General features: G+C 49.6%; 1 protein-coding gene and 1 pseudogene across 4 annotated transcripts in view; both read left to right on the forward strand.

Annotated features, from left to right (window-relative positions):
* The window catches only part of INO80C (INO80 complex subunit C), a 38058-nt gene extending 21429 nt beyond the window's left edge, over positions 1-16629 (forward strand). For all 4 annotated transcript variants that reach the window (XM_075532569.1, XM_075532566.1, XM_075532567.1 and 1 more), the window contains exons 2-5: positions 7020-7130; positions 8191-8302; positions 9225-9292; positions 16340-16629. In XM_075532569.1, the coding sequence (XP_075388684.1) occupies positions 7029-7130; positions 8191-8302; positions 9225-9292; positions 16340-16471 (414 nt within the window). In that variant the 5' untranslated portion in view covers positions 7020-7028 and the 3' untranslated portion in view covers positions 16472-16629. The remainder of the gene's footprint in view (positions 1-7019; positions 7131-8190; positions 8303-9224; positions 9293-16339) is intronic.
* LOC142427707 (ubiquitin-like modifier-activating enzyme 5 pseudogene) lies at positions 2911-4526 on the forward strand (annotated as a pseudogene).
* Positions 16630-17355: the final 726 nt, after the last annotated feature.

The following is a 17355-nucleotide window of genomic DNA, read 5'->3' on the forward strand; positions in this document are numbered from 1 at the left end:
ATGGGAACTTTCTGTCAGGAGAGCAGCCAGATAATCCTTGATTGATTTGAATTAATCACTGTGACCTCCACCTTAATGTTAAAGAGGAGGCTCATTAAGAGCCAGTGATATGCCAACAGCAGTGCTTGCTTACTGAAAGCAAAACAGACTTGAGGATCCCGCCTCTGTGTAAAGGAAACAAAAGTCCTCACCACTGGTCCAATAAGCCGCATTATGATAAACAGGGAAAAGATCGCCGTTGTGAGGGTTTCATTTTACTTGGTCTACACCCATAGAAGCAACAGTCCAGAAAGCAAACTACGTTTTGTATGGTGGCAAATCCACTGAAAATGTTTTCTTTCAGGGGTTAAAAGTAGCAAGGCCACTTTGAGGACTAAGTGCCTAATCCAAGCCACGGTACCGTCAGTGGTCTCATATGCATGCAAAAGCTAGACAGTGAAGACCAGAGAAAATTGGTGCATTTGAATTATGATGTTGGCAAAGAATATTGACTTTACCCTGCTCTTCCAGATATGTAAGCAAATTTTATTGGAAAACGTACAGGCTGCTCCTTGGAAGCAGGAATGGTGAGACGTTGCCTCGTGCACTTTGGGCATGTTATCAGGCAGGGCCCCAAACTCAGAACTCACCGCCATCAAGGACATTCTGACTCACAGCTACCCCTTAGGACGGAGAACTGCCCTTGTGGGTTTCCAAGCCTGTAAATCTATATGGGAGTAGAAAGCTTCGCCTCTCTCCCTCAGAGAGGCTGGTGGTTTCAAACCACTGACCTTCTGATTAGCAGCCCAACGGGGAACCCACTCCACCATCAGGACCAGTCCCCTGGAAAGGGACATCGTGCTTGGTAAAGTGCGGGGTCAGTGAAAGAGAAAGTCTCTCTAGGAGATGGATGGCTTGACACAAGGTTCCCACAAAACAACACTTGTGAGAACGGAGCACGCGGGTGGGGCAGCGCCTCAGGCTTTGGTAAATGGGCTCGCGGGGGGGGGGGGGTGGAAATGACTTGGTGGCACTGTAATGTACTTTGTAAAAGTGGATATAAGTCGCCCAGTCTCTCCCCCCAATCATTGTATTTTATGTTTTCCACATGTATGGTTTTTCATCCTTTTGTTTGGTATTTAATAATATAGTGTATTCTGTTTTCACTTAGCATTATTTCAAGAACGCTGCTAGTCTTCTCAATTAGACTTTTAAAATATATGTAATGTCATGTATGTTGTTATTGTTGAGACTCAATTAGACTTTCGAATGGCTCCCTTATGTTTCGAGGAAGTTGTACTCGACTTAGTGGACAGGCTCACATATCCCGCTTGCAGCTGCATTCGTGCGTCTGACTAGTTCTAGACTAGAGCGAGCTCTGCATGCAGACCACTCTAAGCAGCTGTCGCTGGGCAGCGGAGTGCTCGCTGAGGAGCCAGGGGACATGGTAACCATAAACAGATTACCGCTGTCATCGTTACGTCTCAGTCGGAGGCAGGCAAAGCTGCTCGCTGTCTGCAGAGGTGAAGTCATTTTTCTGGGGTTCTAGAGTTTGGGGAGCCCCTGGGTGGTGCAAATGGTTAGCATCCGTGGCTGCTCACCAGTAGGTTGGCTATTCAAGTTCACTCAGAGGTGCCTCCGCCAAGAAGCCTGGTAACCTTCTCCCCAGAATCAGCCATGGAGTGCCTTAGGGCCGAGGGTCCCTGCTGAGTGACACACAGGGGGTGGCCAGGAGTTGCAGCCCACTCTGGTGGGCATCTGGTCTTCAGTGGGCAGACCCGGGCCGCGCCCCCAGCTCCCCACACCCGTGTGCCCACGGCCAGCTTCTCCTCCTGCGCGGCCACTGAGGGCGGTGCCTCGTTTCCTTCTCTCTGGGCGTCCACTTCGCATCTCGTAACGTCTCGCCGCGTTCATGGTGGTTTAGTGGTGTGGAAACTGTAGATCAGTTTTCGTTTTGTTTTATGACAGCCAAACCCCACGGGCTGGGTCCTTGCTTGGCAGTCGTCGCTCTCCCCCTCTCTCCTCTCCGGCCCGGAATAGACGCAGGCACCCTGGCTTGGCTGCGGCCCAGGGAGAGGGAAGAGCGAGGCAGGAATAAAGAGCAAGCAAAGCAAGCGGGAAGGCCGGTCCTGGCCTGGGGCTGGTGTGCTGTTGGAGGGAGCCCAGCGAGAGTGGAAAGGGAGCCCTCCACCATCTCGGGGCAGCAAGCAGCTCGGGTCCCCTTCGTGTGAGAAGGCCTCCTCTCTTTGTCCTGCCTTCAGCTTGACTTGCCTGTCTGGCCCTGCTCCAGCGAGGCTGAGGAAACCAGGCAGCAGGCATCCCTTTGGAAAGGCACTTGCATGTTCTCCTCTGGCTTGCTCTCTCTACGTCACGGCCCCTCACTCTCAGTAGATGCTCCCAGGGCTCACAGATGCGCCTGCTCTCTGCTGGCTCGCTGAGGGGCTGACTTTTCTTGGTGGCATCTGAGGAAGTGCCACCGACCTGGGTCTTAAGGACTTGGGGCATTTCTGTCTGGCAGTGTTCTCTCAGGTCTCTCTCTCTCTCTCTTTCTTTTTTCCTTTGGGGATGGGAGGCCTAGAAACAACAAAGAACCCCCATGTGTGAAGAACCGCTGTACCCCTTCCCTTTCACTATGCACACAACAACCCAGGCCTTCCAGACGGCTCTCCCCACTAGGAATCATAGAAGGGGCAGAAACAGGGAGAATGAGTATTTCTGACGTGGGAGACAAAGCTACCAGCACTGCCAGGGGATTACCTCCATGACACCGAGGAAGACTGTAGCTGGCGGGCCTTGGAGGGAAGACCCAGAGGGCAGGACCTGGACTTTGAAAAGTCTGAGGACAAAACCCAAGCCCAGGGACTGTCAGGGACCTGAGATGAGCATGTCTAAGGGCACCTGCCAGTTTTAGAAGCCAGAAAGGGACTTTCCTAAACCTGATGCATCTGATCGCTTCTTAGACTGCTCAGTGAGGATGGTACCAGGGCCGTGAACTCTCAGGAGGCTGGACCTAGAGGGGAGCTTAATTAAGTGAGAGGGAGAGAAACCATCTACAAACTACCCAGGGAACATGCTGTCAGAACAGAAGAACTAATATTTTCTTAGACATCCCAGGCTGTCTGGTCTCCAAAACCTTATGTCACACCCTAGAAGCTAAGACACAAGAGCCCACGCTGTCAAATTTCATGAAGATGAAGGTCTAGAACAGGCTAAAGTAATGTCACACTCAGAGTGAAGCTTGCCCCTGGGCATGGAAGGTATTAATGAGGAAGCGACTTGAAAGAGCTTTCTGGAATGATGGAAATGGTGATAAGAAAGCAGGTTAGGAAGCTGTCGTGGGTCTGGGCTGGGAGCGTTGGTGGCCGGAGTCCCAGCCATGGCCGCGTCTGTGGAGCGGCTGCAGCTGGAGGTGGAACTGTCCCAGGAGAGAAGTCGGTGGGCCCAAGGGGGCGGCTGGACCCGCATCGAGATGAGCCCGGAGGTGGTGGATGCCAACCCTTACAGCTGTCTGATGGCCTTGAAATGAATGGAAATTGTTAAATGACTATGAGAAAATCCGTACCTTTGCTGTAGCCACAGTAGGTGTTGGTGGAGGTGGCAGTGACTGCTGAAATGTTGCCAAGATGTGGCATTGGTAAGCTGCTACTTCTTGACTATGACAAGGTGGAATTAGCCAATATGAACAGGCTTTTCTTCCAACCTCATCACGCAGGGTGAAGTAAAGTCCAAGCTGCAGAGTATACTTTGAGGAATATTAATCCCGACGTTCTTCTTGAAGTACATAACTATAATATCACCACAGTGGAAAACGTTCAACATTTCATGGATAGAATAAGTAATGGTGGATTAGAAGAGGGGAAGCCTGTTGACTTAGTTCTTAGCTGTGTGGACAATTTTGAAGCTCGAATTGCAAATACAGCTTGTAATGAACTTGGACAAACATGGATGGAATCTGGAGTTAGTGAAAATGCCGTTTCGGGGCATCTACAGCTCATAATTCCTGGAGAATCTGCTTGTTTTGTGTATGCACCACCGCTCGTAGTTCCTGCAAATATTGACGAGGAAACTCTGAAACGAGAAGGTGTTTGTGCAGCTAGTCTTCCTACCACGATGGGAGTGGTGGCTGGAATCTTGGTACAAAATGTGTTAAAGTTTTGGTGCTGTGAATTTTCACATTGGATACAATGCGTTGCAGGCCCTTTTTCCTACTATGTCCATGAAGCCAAATCCTCAGTGTGATGACAGGAATTGCAGGAAGCAGCAAGACGCATATCAGAAAGAGGTAGCAGCACTGCCCAAACAGGAGGTTTCTCAAGAAGAGGAAGAAATAATACATGAAGATAATGAGTGGGGTGTTAAGGTGGTATCTGAAGTTTCAGAAGAGGAATTGAAAAATTCTTCAGGTCCAGTTCCTGACTTACCCAAAGGAATTACAGTGGCATATACAATTCCAAAAAAGCAAGAAGATTCTGTACCTGAGCTTACAGTGCAAGATTCTGGTGAAAGCTTGGGAGGTCTCATGGCCAAGATGCAGAATATGTAGATAAGGAAACCGTGTATTTTATTTCTAGGTTTAAGCCTGTTCCCTTTCAGTTAAAAAAGTAACTAAAAGAAAGGTGTGAACACTGCTAAAGCATTGGGCGAGCAGTGCCAATTGATGTGTCATCTGGCGGAATTGCTGCCCTCTTGAAAAGCGCATGACTTATGTATGACTGTTGCTTCGTGCCACCTCCAGCCAAATCTGTGAGTCTTCTAAAATTGATGTTCCACTCTAGTCAGAAAAGTTCCAAGGATTATTGTAGGTGGCTGTGAGTTTTATTGAAAACGTAGCCATTAAAATGTGTTGACGTGTTTTGTTTTCTGGACCAGTCAGATGTTATATTCACTCCTTTTTCCAAACATTCCTGGTGGTCTATTGACTGAGGTTCATGGACAGTAAAGCAGCATATGACTCACATATCGAAATCGGTGAAAAGGTATAACCTATTGATCAGGCTAGCAAGCACCTATTCACTGTGATTGGACTTGCTCCTACAGGAAAATTGCCCAGGACCACTCACTGGACCCCTGATGAGTGAGAAATAGTCAACCTGTAAGAAAAGGCACCTTCTCAAATGTTCCCTGAAGAAGTACACTTTGAAATGAAGTCATTGGAAACATTTATAAACTGTTGAATCACATATTTGAAACAAAGGAGGCAAGCAAATAAAAATGAAGCTTTCCTCATGGGTAGAAATAGAAAGGCACTTTCCAGAAAGCCAAATTATATTTTAGATTTCACTGGCCAAGGAAAGGAACCACTGCGTCTGTGGAACAGGAATCTGGATTGACTCTTGAGGAGCTAGAGAGAAAGTTCTGGTACAATCACCTCAACTATGTCCATCACAGACTACCTTTTGACTATTTTGCTTCATGTGAATTTGGTTTTCTAAGTAGTGAGATATGGTTAGGGATTGGTCTGGGTGGTGGGCATAACAGCAGAGGTCCAGGTTGCCTCTCTTTACATGTCTCTCTTCACTGAAGGGGTATTATTTGCTTGGATTGTGACCACGAAACTAGAAACCAATAAATGTCATCTTGGAGTTGCCTGTAAATAATGGAAGCTTAGCGAGCTGTGGGGAGCCCTGGGGACGTGGTGGTACATGTTGGGCTGCGATCCACTTGGTCGGCAGTTTGAAACTACCACCCTCCGCTGGAGAATGATAGGGGTTCCTCTGAGTCAGCACTGACTCGATGGCAGTGAGTTTGTTGAGTTTTGAGAAAGCCTGACTGAAATAAGTTCCTAGTGATTTGGATGTCAGAAAATTACAAATGTAACCATTAGCTAAATAGCCGATTCTTTACATCGCCTAGTCTTTTGATTAGTTTTTGCTTTAAGATGCAAATGTTTAATGTTAGTGTAAAAGTACATTACCTTCTTGTAAAATGAAGCTCAAAAAGTGAACCTTAGAAAGCTCAATGATCAAATATGTTCAATACATTCATTTTGTGGGTTTAGGGTCATTCTGTAATTCTTTTGCTGACAGTGAAGTCAGGAAAGTGTCAAGCTCATTCTACTCTGGAAGCTTATTTATGTTGTCTGGGCGGGTCATTTACCATTAAAACAAAACAAAAAAGAAAGCAGGCTACACAAGTGTAAACAGTAGTCAGAACTCTCAAGCCCCATCCTTAAGATCTGTGCACGTCACTGCATGTAAGCTATATCTTAATCGCTAAAAGATTTTTCTTACAGTCTGGGAAGATTGGCTCTTGCATTAGGAATCTGCAGTGATTTCTTGGGCTTGATTTTGGTTTCGGTTTGTGATAGATCTGCCTGCCTGCTTGTTCAAGGCACACTCTGACAGTGGCCAGCTGACCTGTGGCCTCTAGTCTCTTCTCGGCTTTCCTTAGGATGCCCTATCCTGCTTCAGCCGGAGTTCTCTAGCTGATGGGACCTTAATGTTTCAGCACACAGTCGGACATCAGTAGTCAACTCATTGCCATCAGCTGATCCTATAGGGTTTCTGAAGCTAGACATCTGTACAGAAGGAGGCTGCTTCATCTCTCCCCACCCCCCGCCTACCCAGAGCAGCTGGTGGGTTCAAACCATTGACCTTTGGTTAGCAGCCCAATGCTAAATCCACTGCACTACAAGCCCTCCTTCAATATCAATAATAGGAGGAACTTAATGGTGTCATAGAGATGGTGAGACTCAAATTGGCCTGACCTGGGTGTGAATCCAAAGATCACCTATTGTGTAGCCTAGAACGTGTCCCCTGAGCCTCAGTCTCCTTTTCTGTAAACTGGGCAAACAAAATGAAACGAGCCAGCACACAAGGAGTCAGGAACCTGGCGACCAGGACTTGCGACAGGCCCCTGTGGCTTTTCCACCTGCGCTGGTACTCCCTCTTCGGGCATGTAGCGCCTGCAGGGACTCGGGTGCACTCTTCCCTAGTAAGTGCCCGGGGGTCACACAGGCGTTGCATGTTCTTCCTCACTGAGGACAGTCAGGGAACCTGACTAAGAGAAGCAGCCCATCTAAGCACTGCCTGTGTTTGCAGGGCATCGGCATGGAGGTCATGAGCGACAGTAAAATGGTGTCCTCCGATTTCAGCACAGGGCCTGCGGAAAGAGCCACCAAGCCTTTGCAATTTAAGGATCCCAACTTTGTGGTAAGCTTCTAAGGAATTTCAGATTTAAAATCCAGAATACACACACCACAGCCTCTGATTTTGCTGGGCCCACAGCTGAGTGGTGCCGGTACCTCTTCCTTTACCAACTTGAATGTTCCTCCCCCCCCCCCAAGAATCCCCCACCATGGGCTGGAGTGATGGGGCGGGGGCCTTTCCTCCCGACCCCCCACTGTGCCAGGCCCGAGGCTTGCATGTAAAAATTCTGTGGAATTTTTTACAGGGTGCTGTTTGGAGAGCAGGTCCTTCAGTGATTATCTGATTACCTCTCCCCTTTTCGTTGGAATGTGATTTAGACAACGCTTGAGCCTCCTTCCCAAAGATCAGTGCTTTCCTTTGGTTCTGGGAGTAGAGCTGAGCTGTTCAGCCATAAAACAGGAAAAGGGTCTCTTCATTCTTGAGAGAGAGACTACGTTACAGCAGTTCAGATGACGCCATTCGTAGTTACTTTTCGATGATTTCCATTGCAGAGATACAGCGTGATCAGTGCCTACAGGCAGGTTTCTGCTGTTCCACTCCATTTTATTGTGGCGACGTCATGGGGCAGAACTAAGCTTCTGGACGGCTCTCCCTGCCATAATTGAGGCTCATGCGGTTTCCAGCATTACCAGCCATTGACGAGGCAGAGACTCGCCACAGAGGGGAGGTTAGAGATGTCGTCCTGAATTTCAAATCTAACTGCATAGTAGGTCGATTTGAAAATGATGGGAACTTCATGAATGAATCCCGCAAGTTTCGATCCAAGAAGGGATTGGATTTTTGTTTTTACATACAAGTCTAAAAAGAGTAGCCCTGTTGTTTCTCCCCCTTCATCAACTCATGGGCTTTGGCATCCCCAACACGTTGCTTTTTTATAGCTAAGATTAAAGCGTCCAATGTAATAACTTCCAAAACCCAAACAAAACAAAATCCTCGGGGCACAAATGATGGCTGCCAGCGCGAGGAGGGGGTGTGTGTGATAGAGCCATGACTGCGCACCCGGCAGGCCCTCACATGGCAGCCTCTATTGATGTTTCTTTCTGCACCCCGCTTGTCACTCGAGCATTCCGGCCATGGAGGCGCAGTGGCTGGCAAGAAGAACAGAACCTGGAAGAACCTGAAACAGATCCTCGCTTCGGAAAGGGCGTTGCCGTGGCAACTGAACGACCCTAACTGTGAGCTATCTCGAGCCTCCCGTGTGTTTATAATGTTCACAGCAGGGGCTTTCTTGTAACCAGCCTGGTGTTTGGAAGGGGGAGCGGGAAACTGCTTGTCGCTGGAGTTTCCAGTGGGATCAGCCTGGGAACCTGTGGGTGTGCTTCTTCATCCTGGCCGTGTGGGGTCTGTTTGTTTGTGTTGTCATGAGTGTGTGGTCTTCTAGGGTCACCTCTCCAGCATCTCCCAGCTGGAGAAGTAGGGCCTGATACAATAATATTAGTGTTTCTTTTAGACCAACTTTTTGTTCCACTCTTCAAGTTGGTTCCCAGGAACCAGGAAGCTCACTTCCGGAGAGCTTCCCCCGGCCTGCCGGACGGCCAGCTCTGTGAGCCTCAGGATCACGGCTTTATGCCGCAGGATGGCCACCTCTGTGTAAAACACTGCCCGGTGTGCCCTTTAACACGAAGGAAAGGGCAGGCTCCCTATTCCGTCCACCTGACCTACTGCACCCTTTCCACGGGGGTGACCCAGGCTGGTGACAAGTAAGCCAGGCAGTTGTCTGTCTGTGGACATACACGTCCATGTCCAGGTGCCCGGGCCCAATCTGTGAGTTGGTTGGCATCTCATCCCCATTCCCCTGGGAACTCTGAGACTGTGCATAGTATCTTGTGGGCAGATGGGTTTCCGGGGGTGGGTCTGCTGGAGTTGAGGGTCTGTGGTGAGAGGGCAGCGCTTGACCTTCAGCCCACAGCTCATCATCAGCATTGTGGTAGTTCCCAGGACTCCTCCCCTACTTCTTTGGGTAAGCCCCAGAAAGTTCTCTGCAGGCTCAGCCACAAACTAAACAGTTCGGGGTTCTTATTACACAGTACTAGATAGAAGGGTCAAGGTTTGGATGTTTGAAGCCAATTTGGTTTTCTTCCTTTTCCTCCCATCCAGACTTCAGTATTGATGCTCCTCCATCCTTTAAACCAGCCAAGAAGTACTCCGACGTCTCCGGTCTCCTTGTGAGTATGAGTCCACCTCACTGATTTAGAACATTAACCTGAAAAGAAGATTCCAGAGTCACGACTATTTAGACCAGTGGTTCTCAATCCTCTCAACCCTTTCATACAGTTCCTCATGTTGTGGTGACCCCCCCCCAACGTAAAATTTTTTTATTGCTACTTCATCACTGTCATTTTGGTACTGTGATGAATCGGGCGACCCCTGTGAAAGGGTCGTTTGACCTCCCAAAGGGGTTGAGACCCGCAAGTTGAGAACCGCTGACTTAGACAGCTCCAGTCGGGAGCCCGTGCACTGGCAGTGGGAAACAGGTTTACGAGGAGGTGTTCCTGTGTTTCCTTAGTGGGCACCACCTGGGCTGTCGGTGTGGGCTGCCAGGAGGAAGGGCTGCCCCAGAAGCCCGCAGGCTCGACTTTCAGTTCCCCTTCCTCTGCTTGTTAACTATGGCCGTCACGTGGAAGAAACAACTCCTTTGTTTTTTCATTGCTGAACTTCTGTTTTTAATTTTCTTTTCTTTTTTCAAACATAAGCATCAGGAAGGGGCCGTACGGTCAAGGTGGTCATTTTCAAGCTTAGTCTTAAGCACCAGGACCTCTTTTCCAAATGAGATCTTTTACAGAATCCAAATAGACCCAGAACTGGCGCTCACCTCCTGGCTGGCTCCTTTCTGGGTCTGGTCCTCTGATCTCCACCCCACACGTCCCCATCACAGTGACTGGAAACCAGCAGGGCTGCTGTAAGAAGGAGACTGGGACCGACCACCTAGTCGGAATGACTCATTCCTGCCCCTACAGACATAGGAGATGAAGTGTGGACCTTGAGAAGGCATCCCTATAGGACATAGCAGAACAACGGCTGTGGGTTCCCAAGACCGTGAAGCTTTCTAGGAGGAGAAAGCCTCGCCTCTTGTTCACGGGGCAGCTGGAGATTCAGAACTGCTGACCTGGCACTTAGAAGCCCAGTGTGGAATACACGAGACCACCACGCCTCTTGGGTCCCATATAGATTAGTGCTAATCCCGTATAAAATTTAATGCTTACGGCAAACCGTTTTACTAGGTAAGCTAAACTATTACTTGGTTTTAAAGAGATTTTCGGGCTCATTTGGTTTAAAGATTATTTAAGGCCAACAATTTTGGAGATTCACCCAGTCTCCAGACTCCCAAGTCTGAAGTCCATGAGAATTTGAAATTCTGTTCTGCATTTGCCTCTTTTTGATCAGAATTCCTCCCTGCATAGGTGCCATCTTTTTTTAAAAATCATTTTATTGGGGGCTCGTATAACTCTATCAAAATACATCCATTGTTTCAAGCACATTTGTACATTGTTGTCATCATCATTGTGTTAGTCTGTGTACTTTAGAGAAACAAGTTCACAGAAATTCATGTGTAAGAGAGTGTTTTATATAAGACTAAGTGTGCATCAATAAAACATCCCAACCCAGTGCTGCCCAAGCCCCTAAGTCCAACATTAACCCATTTGTCCAACACCAATCCACAAAGTCCTCTTCCATCTCACAAAACAGATGCAATGATGCCAACTGCAGGAGGAAAGCAGAGTCCGTGAACATGTAAGCATCTCAGCATGGCAAGGGTTTCCACATGGATGCAAAGCTGCATCAGGGCAGGTCCACGTGGCTTCTAAGGGATGTCGTGCAGGAAGTGAGCTTTGCCAGCTAAAGCAGGGAACTGGCCAAGGCAGCTTCACCCTGGTCCAACCATCAGAAAGCAAGAGACCCGAGAACTCGAAAGGCGAGGCTCACCGAGCCATTTATCCCTCCAGCCTTCAGTTAACCCATGTGTTTATTGGCCAGGTTGGCACAATAAACTCACTACCTCAGTCATTCTCAAAACATTTGCTTTCTGCTTCAGCCCTTGGTATCAGCTCCTCATTTTTCCCTCTCTCTCCACCCCTCTCCCTCACAAATCCTTGATAATTTATAAATTATTATTACTTTGTCATAGCTTACATTATCCGTTGTCTCCCTTCACCCATTTTTCTGTTGTCCATAACTCAGGGACGAGGTTATATGTAGATCATTGTAATCGGTTCACCCTTTCCACTCCACCGTCCCTCTACCCTCCTGGTATCACCACTCTCACCACTGGTCCTGAAGGAATCATCTGTCCTGGATTCCCTGTGTTTCCAATAATTATCTTTACCAGTGTACATCCTCTGGTCTAGCCAGATTTGTAAGGTAGAATTGGGATCATAATAGTGGGTATGAGGGGGAAGCATTTAGGAACTAGAGGAAAGTTGTATGTTTCATTGTTGCTGTACTGCACCCTGACTGGCTTTTCTCCTCCCCGAGATCCTTCTGTAAGGGGATGTCCAGTTGCCTACAGATGGGTCTTGGGTCCCCAATCTGCACTCCCCCCTCGTTCACAATGATTTGATTTTTTGTTCTTTGATGCCTGATACCTCATTCCATGGACACCTCGTGATCACACAGGCTGGTGTGCTTCTTCCATGTGGGCTTTGTTGCTTCTGAGCTAGATGGATCCTTGTTTACCTTCAAGTCTTTAAGACTCTAGACACTATCTTTTGATAGCGAGGCACCATCAGCTTTCTTCACCACATTTGCTTATGCACCTGCTGTGTCTTCAGCGATCGTGTTGGGAAGGTGAGCATCAGAGAATGCCAGTTTAATAGAACAAAGTGTTCTTGCATTGAGCGGGTGCCATCTTTTTTACTGCAGGCATTGTTTCATGACTGTCCTGTCTCTTGTTAGACTCAACCTTTTTTAGGTATAATTTACATAGGATAAAATTTCCATGGTCTAAGTGTGCAGTATGAAGTCTTGACCATTGTCTTCAGCCATTTCCAGCAGCCCCAAGGGCTTTCCCTTTGTGTCCCTTGCAGTTCCCACCAGCCAGGCCCAGAAATCCGAATCCCATCGCGATAGGTTCATTCTGCATGTTCTATATCTTCATGTGAATGGAATCTCATGATATGTGTTCTTTCATGTCTGGCTTTATTTACATATTTATTGATGGTAATTGTTTAGTAGGATGTTTTAAGATTTATCAATCTTATATCATGTATATAATATAAATAAAGGAATAGTTCCTTTATTTTTTTATTGCTGAATAATATTCCACTGTATTAATATGCCACAAGTTGTTTATTCATTCTCCTGTTAGAGGAGAATAACGCCCCCTCCTCAAAGATACCCAGGTCCTCATCCCTAGAATATAAACATGTTATGTCCTGTGACAATGAGGGATGACGGTGCAGAAGCAATTATGGTTGCCTCTCACCTGATCTAAAAATAGAGTGTTCTGGACACTCAGGTGGACCCATCGGAATCACCAGGGTCCTTCAAGGGGCAGCGTTGCGCCCTGTGCCATTGCCAGACTCTTGAGGGTGGCCTCTGGAAGCTGGCAAAGGCAAACCAGCCAAATGTCCTCCACACAGAGCCTCCAGAGAGGAATTCCACCCTTCTCTCCCGCTACCTTTGGTCAGGGAGGACCACCCACGCTGGGCTTCCGTCCAACTGGGAGAGGATGAGTGTGTTGTCTGCCCCACGTCTGCCTTGGTGGTTTGTCAGAGCACCTTGGAAAACTAAAGCCTGTCATGGGGAAGGTCCATTTGCCCTTGAGAATAGGGTGTGTTCTGCTGTCTTTGGGTGGAGTGGTTTGTGAGTGCTAATTGGGTCAACTTGTTTTTTTAGCTTTGTTTTGTGAAAATCCTTACTGATTTTTCTGCCTGCTTGTTGAATTCGGTACCGACAGCTGAGTGTTGAGGCCTCCTACTGTCATAGTGGATTTGCCCATGAGTGTTCAGTTTCGACCTTGTGTGTGTTAAAGCTCTCTTGTTAAGGCACTGAGCTGCTTAGCATGAGGTCTTTGTGGAGCATTGATGCCTTCAGCATTATGTCACTGCTCTGGAGTCACCTTGAAATCCGTGTAGCTGCTCCAACTGTGATGGGCTTATGTCCACAGGCTATGTCTTTCTTGGTAGTGTTGTGTTTGTCTCTGACTTTATAGTAGAAAGTATATAGTTGAATGTTGGTCTTTATTCACCCAGACAACATGTCTGAACTGGCATCTTTCTGTTATTTGCCTTTAAAGGGAATGTTGGATTTGCGTCTGCCATCTTAGTGGTTGGGGGAGATGGGCGGCTTTCTGTTCCCGTCAAGAGTGCCAATCTCAGAAACCCACAGGGCCAATTCTACAGTCGCCATGGGACGGAGTTGACTCAGTGGCAGTGAGTTTGTTTTTGTTTGTTAGTTGCTGCTTTCAGTTGTTCATTTGTTCCTAGTTTCTTATTTCTGCCTGCTTTGGGTTTAGTTTAGATTTATAGAAAAAGAGACAGCTGTGCAGCTATTCCCATAGACCCTACACTAATTTTCCCTATGACTAACTTGAATTGTATTTTACATTTGTTACGATCAGTGGATCCATGTTTATACATTGTTATTCATCAAAACCCACAGTTTATTCAGATCTCCTTAATTTTTCCTTTTCTGTCCCCGGAACCCATGAGGTACTGTGTTACACTGACTCGTCTGTCTCCTTAGCCTCATGGCAGGGCTAGGCCAGCAACGAAGCAGAATAGCACTTAGGCAGAAGTCCCCACCTCTCAGTGCTTCCTCGGGCGCAGACAGAGGGCTTGGGGATGGTTCTTGTTGGGATAGCAGATTGGAGGGGGGAGCCGGGCCCATGGTGGGGTTCTTGTGGGGCCACACACAGGCTGTGGCTTTGGGGCTGAGCACTCAGCATGAGTAAGGGGTTACCCTCCTCATAGATGGTGTTAAATGGGCGCTTAAGTCTCAACTGTAATGTTGACACCATTAAGGAGAGCGTGTTACTCACAATTCAGAAGTTCGTAAGTACAGGACTGAGCCTGGCCGGAGTATAGACGGAGCCAGCTGCTCCCAGCCGCCAGCTGAGGAGCTTCCCTCCCTCCCCAGCCCCCACCCCCATGTGGGCACGGCAGGCAGGCACGCGGGCCACAGCTGTGGAAAGAACTGTGCCTCTGGGAGAGCCGGCCTACAGCCCTGGCAGCCTCGCCCTGCAGCGAGCAAGCGGGAGCAGAGCTGTTCGCGGACTGCCCTGGGGACTGGCAGCCTTTGTCTCATTCCCTGAGGGAATCCGGGCGGGTGCACCGTGGGAGGGGGGGTCTTTACTTGCCCAGCCCTGGGGTCGCTTGGCGCCCTCCTCCTGTTCAGAAGACTGGACGCTGGCTCCTGGGGGAATCCAGTCTGTCCGAGTCTTGTCAGTGCCCTTTGGGTTGGAGCCACAGGGCCTTCTGTGGTCAGCAGCCTTCCTGGCAGAGAGAGCTGACCTTGGGCGGGCTGGCTCAGCACGGGTGGGAGTGGGAGTGAGGCAGCGATGGACTGGAGCCAGACTGGAGCCGGCTCCTCCGTGGAGGACAGACGATCAGAGTCAGATGCCCAGGCCACGCGCTCCTTCCTGCTCAGGGCTCAGGGCTGCCCACCCTCCGCTCGTTCACGCATGGTCCTGCCTGGCTTCCCAGCTAAGCCCCCCGCCTGTGGCTGCCGTAGGAAGTGTAGTAGAGGGAGACTGCAGACCTCTACTGTTCCGCTGAGCGTTCGTTCATCTTCGCTTTGAGCAGCCATCCATCCGGGTGTCCTTGGTGACACACTGACGTTCAGGCCTCAGCAAGGCCATGCCCCACCAGTTCAGGGGAAGAAGCAAAGACTCCTTGGATCCTGAGAACAGGACAGCTCGCTTCCCGTCCGCGTGGGGCTGCTTCCCTAAGGCCCCTCCCTTCTCCGAGCCACCTCCCTCCACAGACGATCTGTATGAGTGATGGGATGTGATCTTTCTGGACTTTAATAGCATCTTGCATCATCTTTTTTTTTTTTAATGACTCAACCCCATGTTTCAGATTGTATGGAAGCCTGAGGGACACAGCGAATGCAGTTTGCCTCCTGGAAGCATGCGGAAGCATGCCCAGAGAGGCTGATGACGTCAGGCAGTGGGAAGCAAGTCCTCCTCTCTGATACTGCCCCACCCATCTGTCCCTCCAGTCATGCATCTCGCCATCCTTTGTACAAACTCGAGCCCCATCAATGTCCCTCCCACTGTGTCCTCGGGGCCACGCTGGGAGCTGGTGCACAGTGATTCGCAGTCTGCAGGGCTCCTGTCCCCCGGAACTTGGAAGCAGAGTGCCATGTAGACAATAAACTTGAAAACAGCCTGGTGAAGCATCCTGGGAGGGCTACTGGTGATAGCAGATTGGAGGGGGGAGCCGGGCCCATGGTGGGGGGTCTTGTGGGGCCACACACAGGCTGAGGCTTTGGGGCTGAGCACTCAGCATGAGTAAGGGGTTACCAAGCAGAGCGGGGTGGGGTGGGAGGGAGGATGGTGAAGGGTACATGGCAAGAAGGAGGGATGAAGGCCAGGCTGGTGGGAACCAGAGCTTGGCCAGCAGCTCAGGAAGAGGCTAGGGTGGCAGGAGTGCCCAGGCCTTTTTTCAGAGCCAATGAGCCATGCCGAAGGCTGGGGCCTTTGTCCCAAGGATGGCGAGGAGCCACTGAGGGCTCCGGTGTGAAGGAGAGGCCTGCTCAGAAGTGCAGGGTTCAAGGAGATGGTGCTGGACTCCCTCCCGGGACAGGTGTGGCTGGGCCCCCAACACCGGGCACGCTGTGCACAGGGTGTGGGGAGCAGGAGAGGGAGCGCTCGGAGCCAGGTGGCGTGGAGCCGAGAGGGGTGGGCATGCCACAAGTGGAGGGGGCACACTTCCTGTCCAGGAGTGATTATTCAAGGCAGGCGTGGGGTTGAAAACAGGGAGGGACAGAAGTCATGAATCTGATTTGGACCTGTTGCTTGGAACCCTTGAGGTCCCCATGAGAATGTTCCAGAGTCTGATGTTGTTATTCCCCACACCCTGAAGCATTGCTCAAGTCCGGGAAGATTAATGAACCTCTGCCAAAGGGAGCAAGTTAGTGCTCTCTGTGACAGGGTACAACATAACCAAGATGCATGTCTCTTGCAGGGAAATGGGAAACGGAGGGGAAAAGACCTATTGAAAACTTGTACTTGAACTCTCTCTGCTATACTGTGCCTCTTTCCCACCCAGGCCTCCTACACAGACCCCCAGAGCAAGCTGCGGTTCAGCTCCATCGAAGAGTTCTCCTACATCCGGAGGCTCCCGTCCGATGTTGTCACCGGCTACCTGGCCCTGAGAAAGGCCACGAGCATTGTCCCCTGAGCCCCTAGGGCTGCCACCACGTGGGAAATATGGCTTCAAAGACAGACTTCAGCCTCAGAGTTTTGTTTTTTTTTCCCATTTGCCCTTCAACTGTGATGTTAAATTATATTTCACCTGTTGCCTCAAGTAAAGTTGTTTGACAAGAAAGTACAAGATAATTGAATGAGGTGTTTTTTTTTTTCCAAAGATGATGCGAATCCGAAAGACTGGTTACCTGGGTGGCCTCTGCTCCTGGTGGCTCTCCCTGCAGAGCAGGCCTGTCTCCCTCTGACCAACGGCATGGATCCCACCCAGAGCCCTGAGGCACTGGCCCTCATCCTTGTGCCTCAGCCTCCCACACTTTGGAAGGGGGTCCCAGCACTGACCCTGCATTTGTCCAGGAAGGGTTCTTGTCTTGCCCTTTGGTTGCAGTCTGCCCCAGAAAGACAGCATCCGCTTTTGCATCCTCCGGGAAGAGAAAGTATTTCCTTGGACTGGGAAAGCGACACACCTGGACACCCAGGGGCTGTGTTCTCTGCTCTTCTAGGGAGACCAGTGGGACAAATCCCTGGGACTGCTGACCAGAGTTTTTGAAGGCAGTGGGGTAGGGATTAGGGACCCCATGTTCCTTCTGGGAAAGCCCCTCCCCCAGACTTGGAGAAAACAAAGCAGGAGTCAACCAGAGAGTAGTGCTGAGCCAGCTGACAGCCGCCTGGAGCCTGGCTTCCTTTCCTCCAGGTGAATGATCCCAGTGTCACTCATCACCTTCCCCATCACTGGGGAGGGGAGGAGTGGTGCTAGGCAGCCTCTTTGTGCCCCCTCCATACTCAGCCACCCCCAAATGGACCTGCAGTGACAGCCAGGAGAGGTGGGGCACAGCTTCTAAGTCCATGATAGCAAAGCAC

The sequence above is a fragment of the Tenrec ecaudatus genome, chromosome 15, assembly GCF_050624435.1.
Source record: "Tenrec ecaudatus isolate mTenEca1 chromosome 15, mTenEca1.hap1, whole genome shotgun sequence".
NCBI lineage: Eukaryota > Metazoa > Chordata > Mammalia > Afrosoricida > Tenrecidae > Tenrec > Tenrec ecaudatus.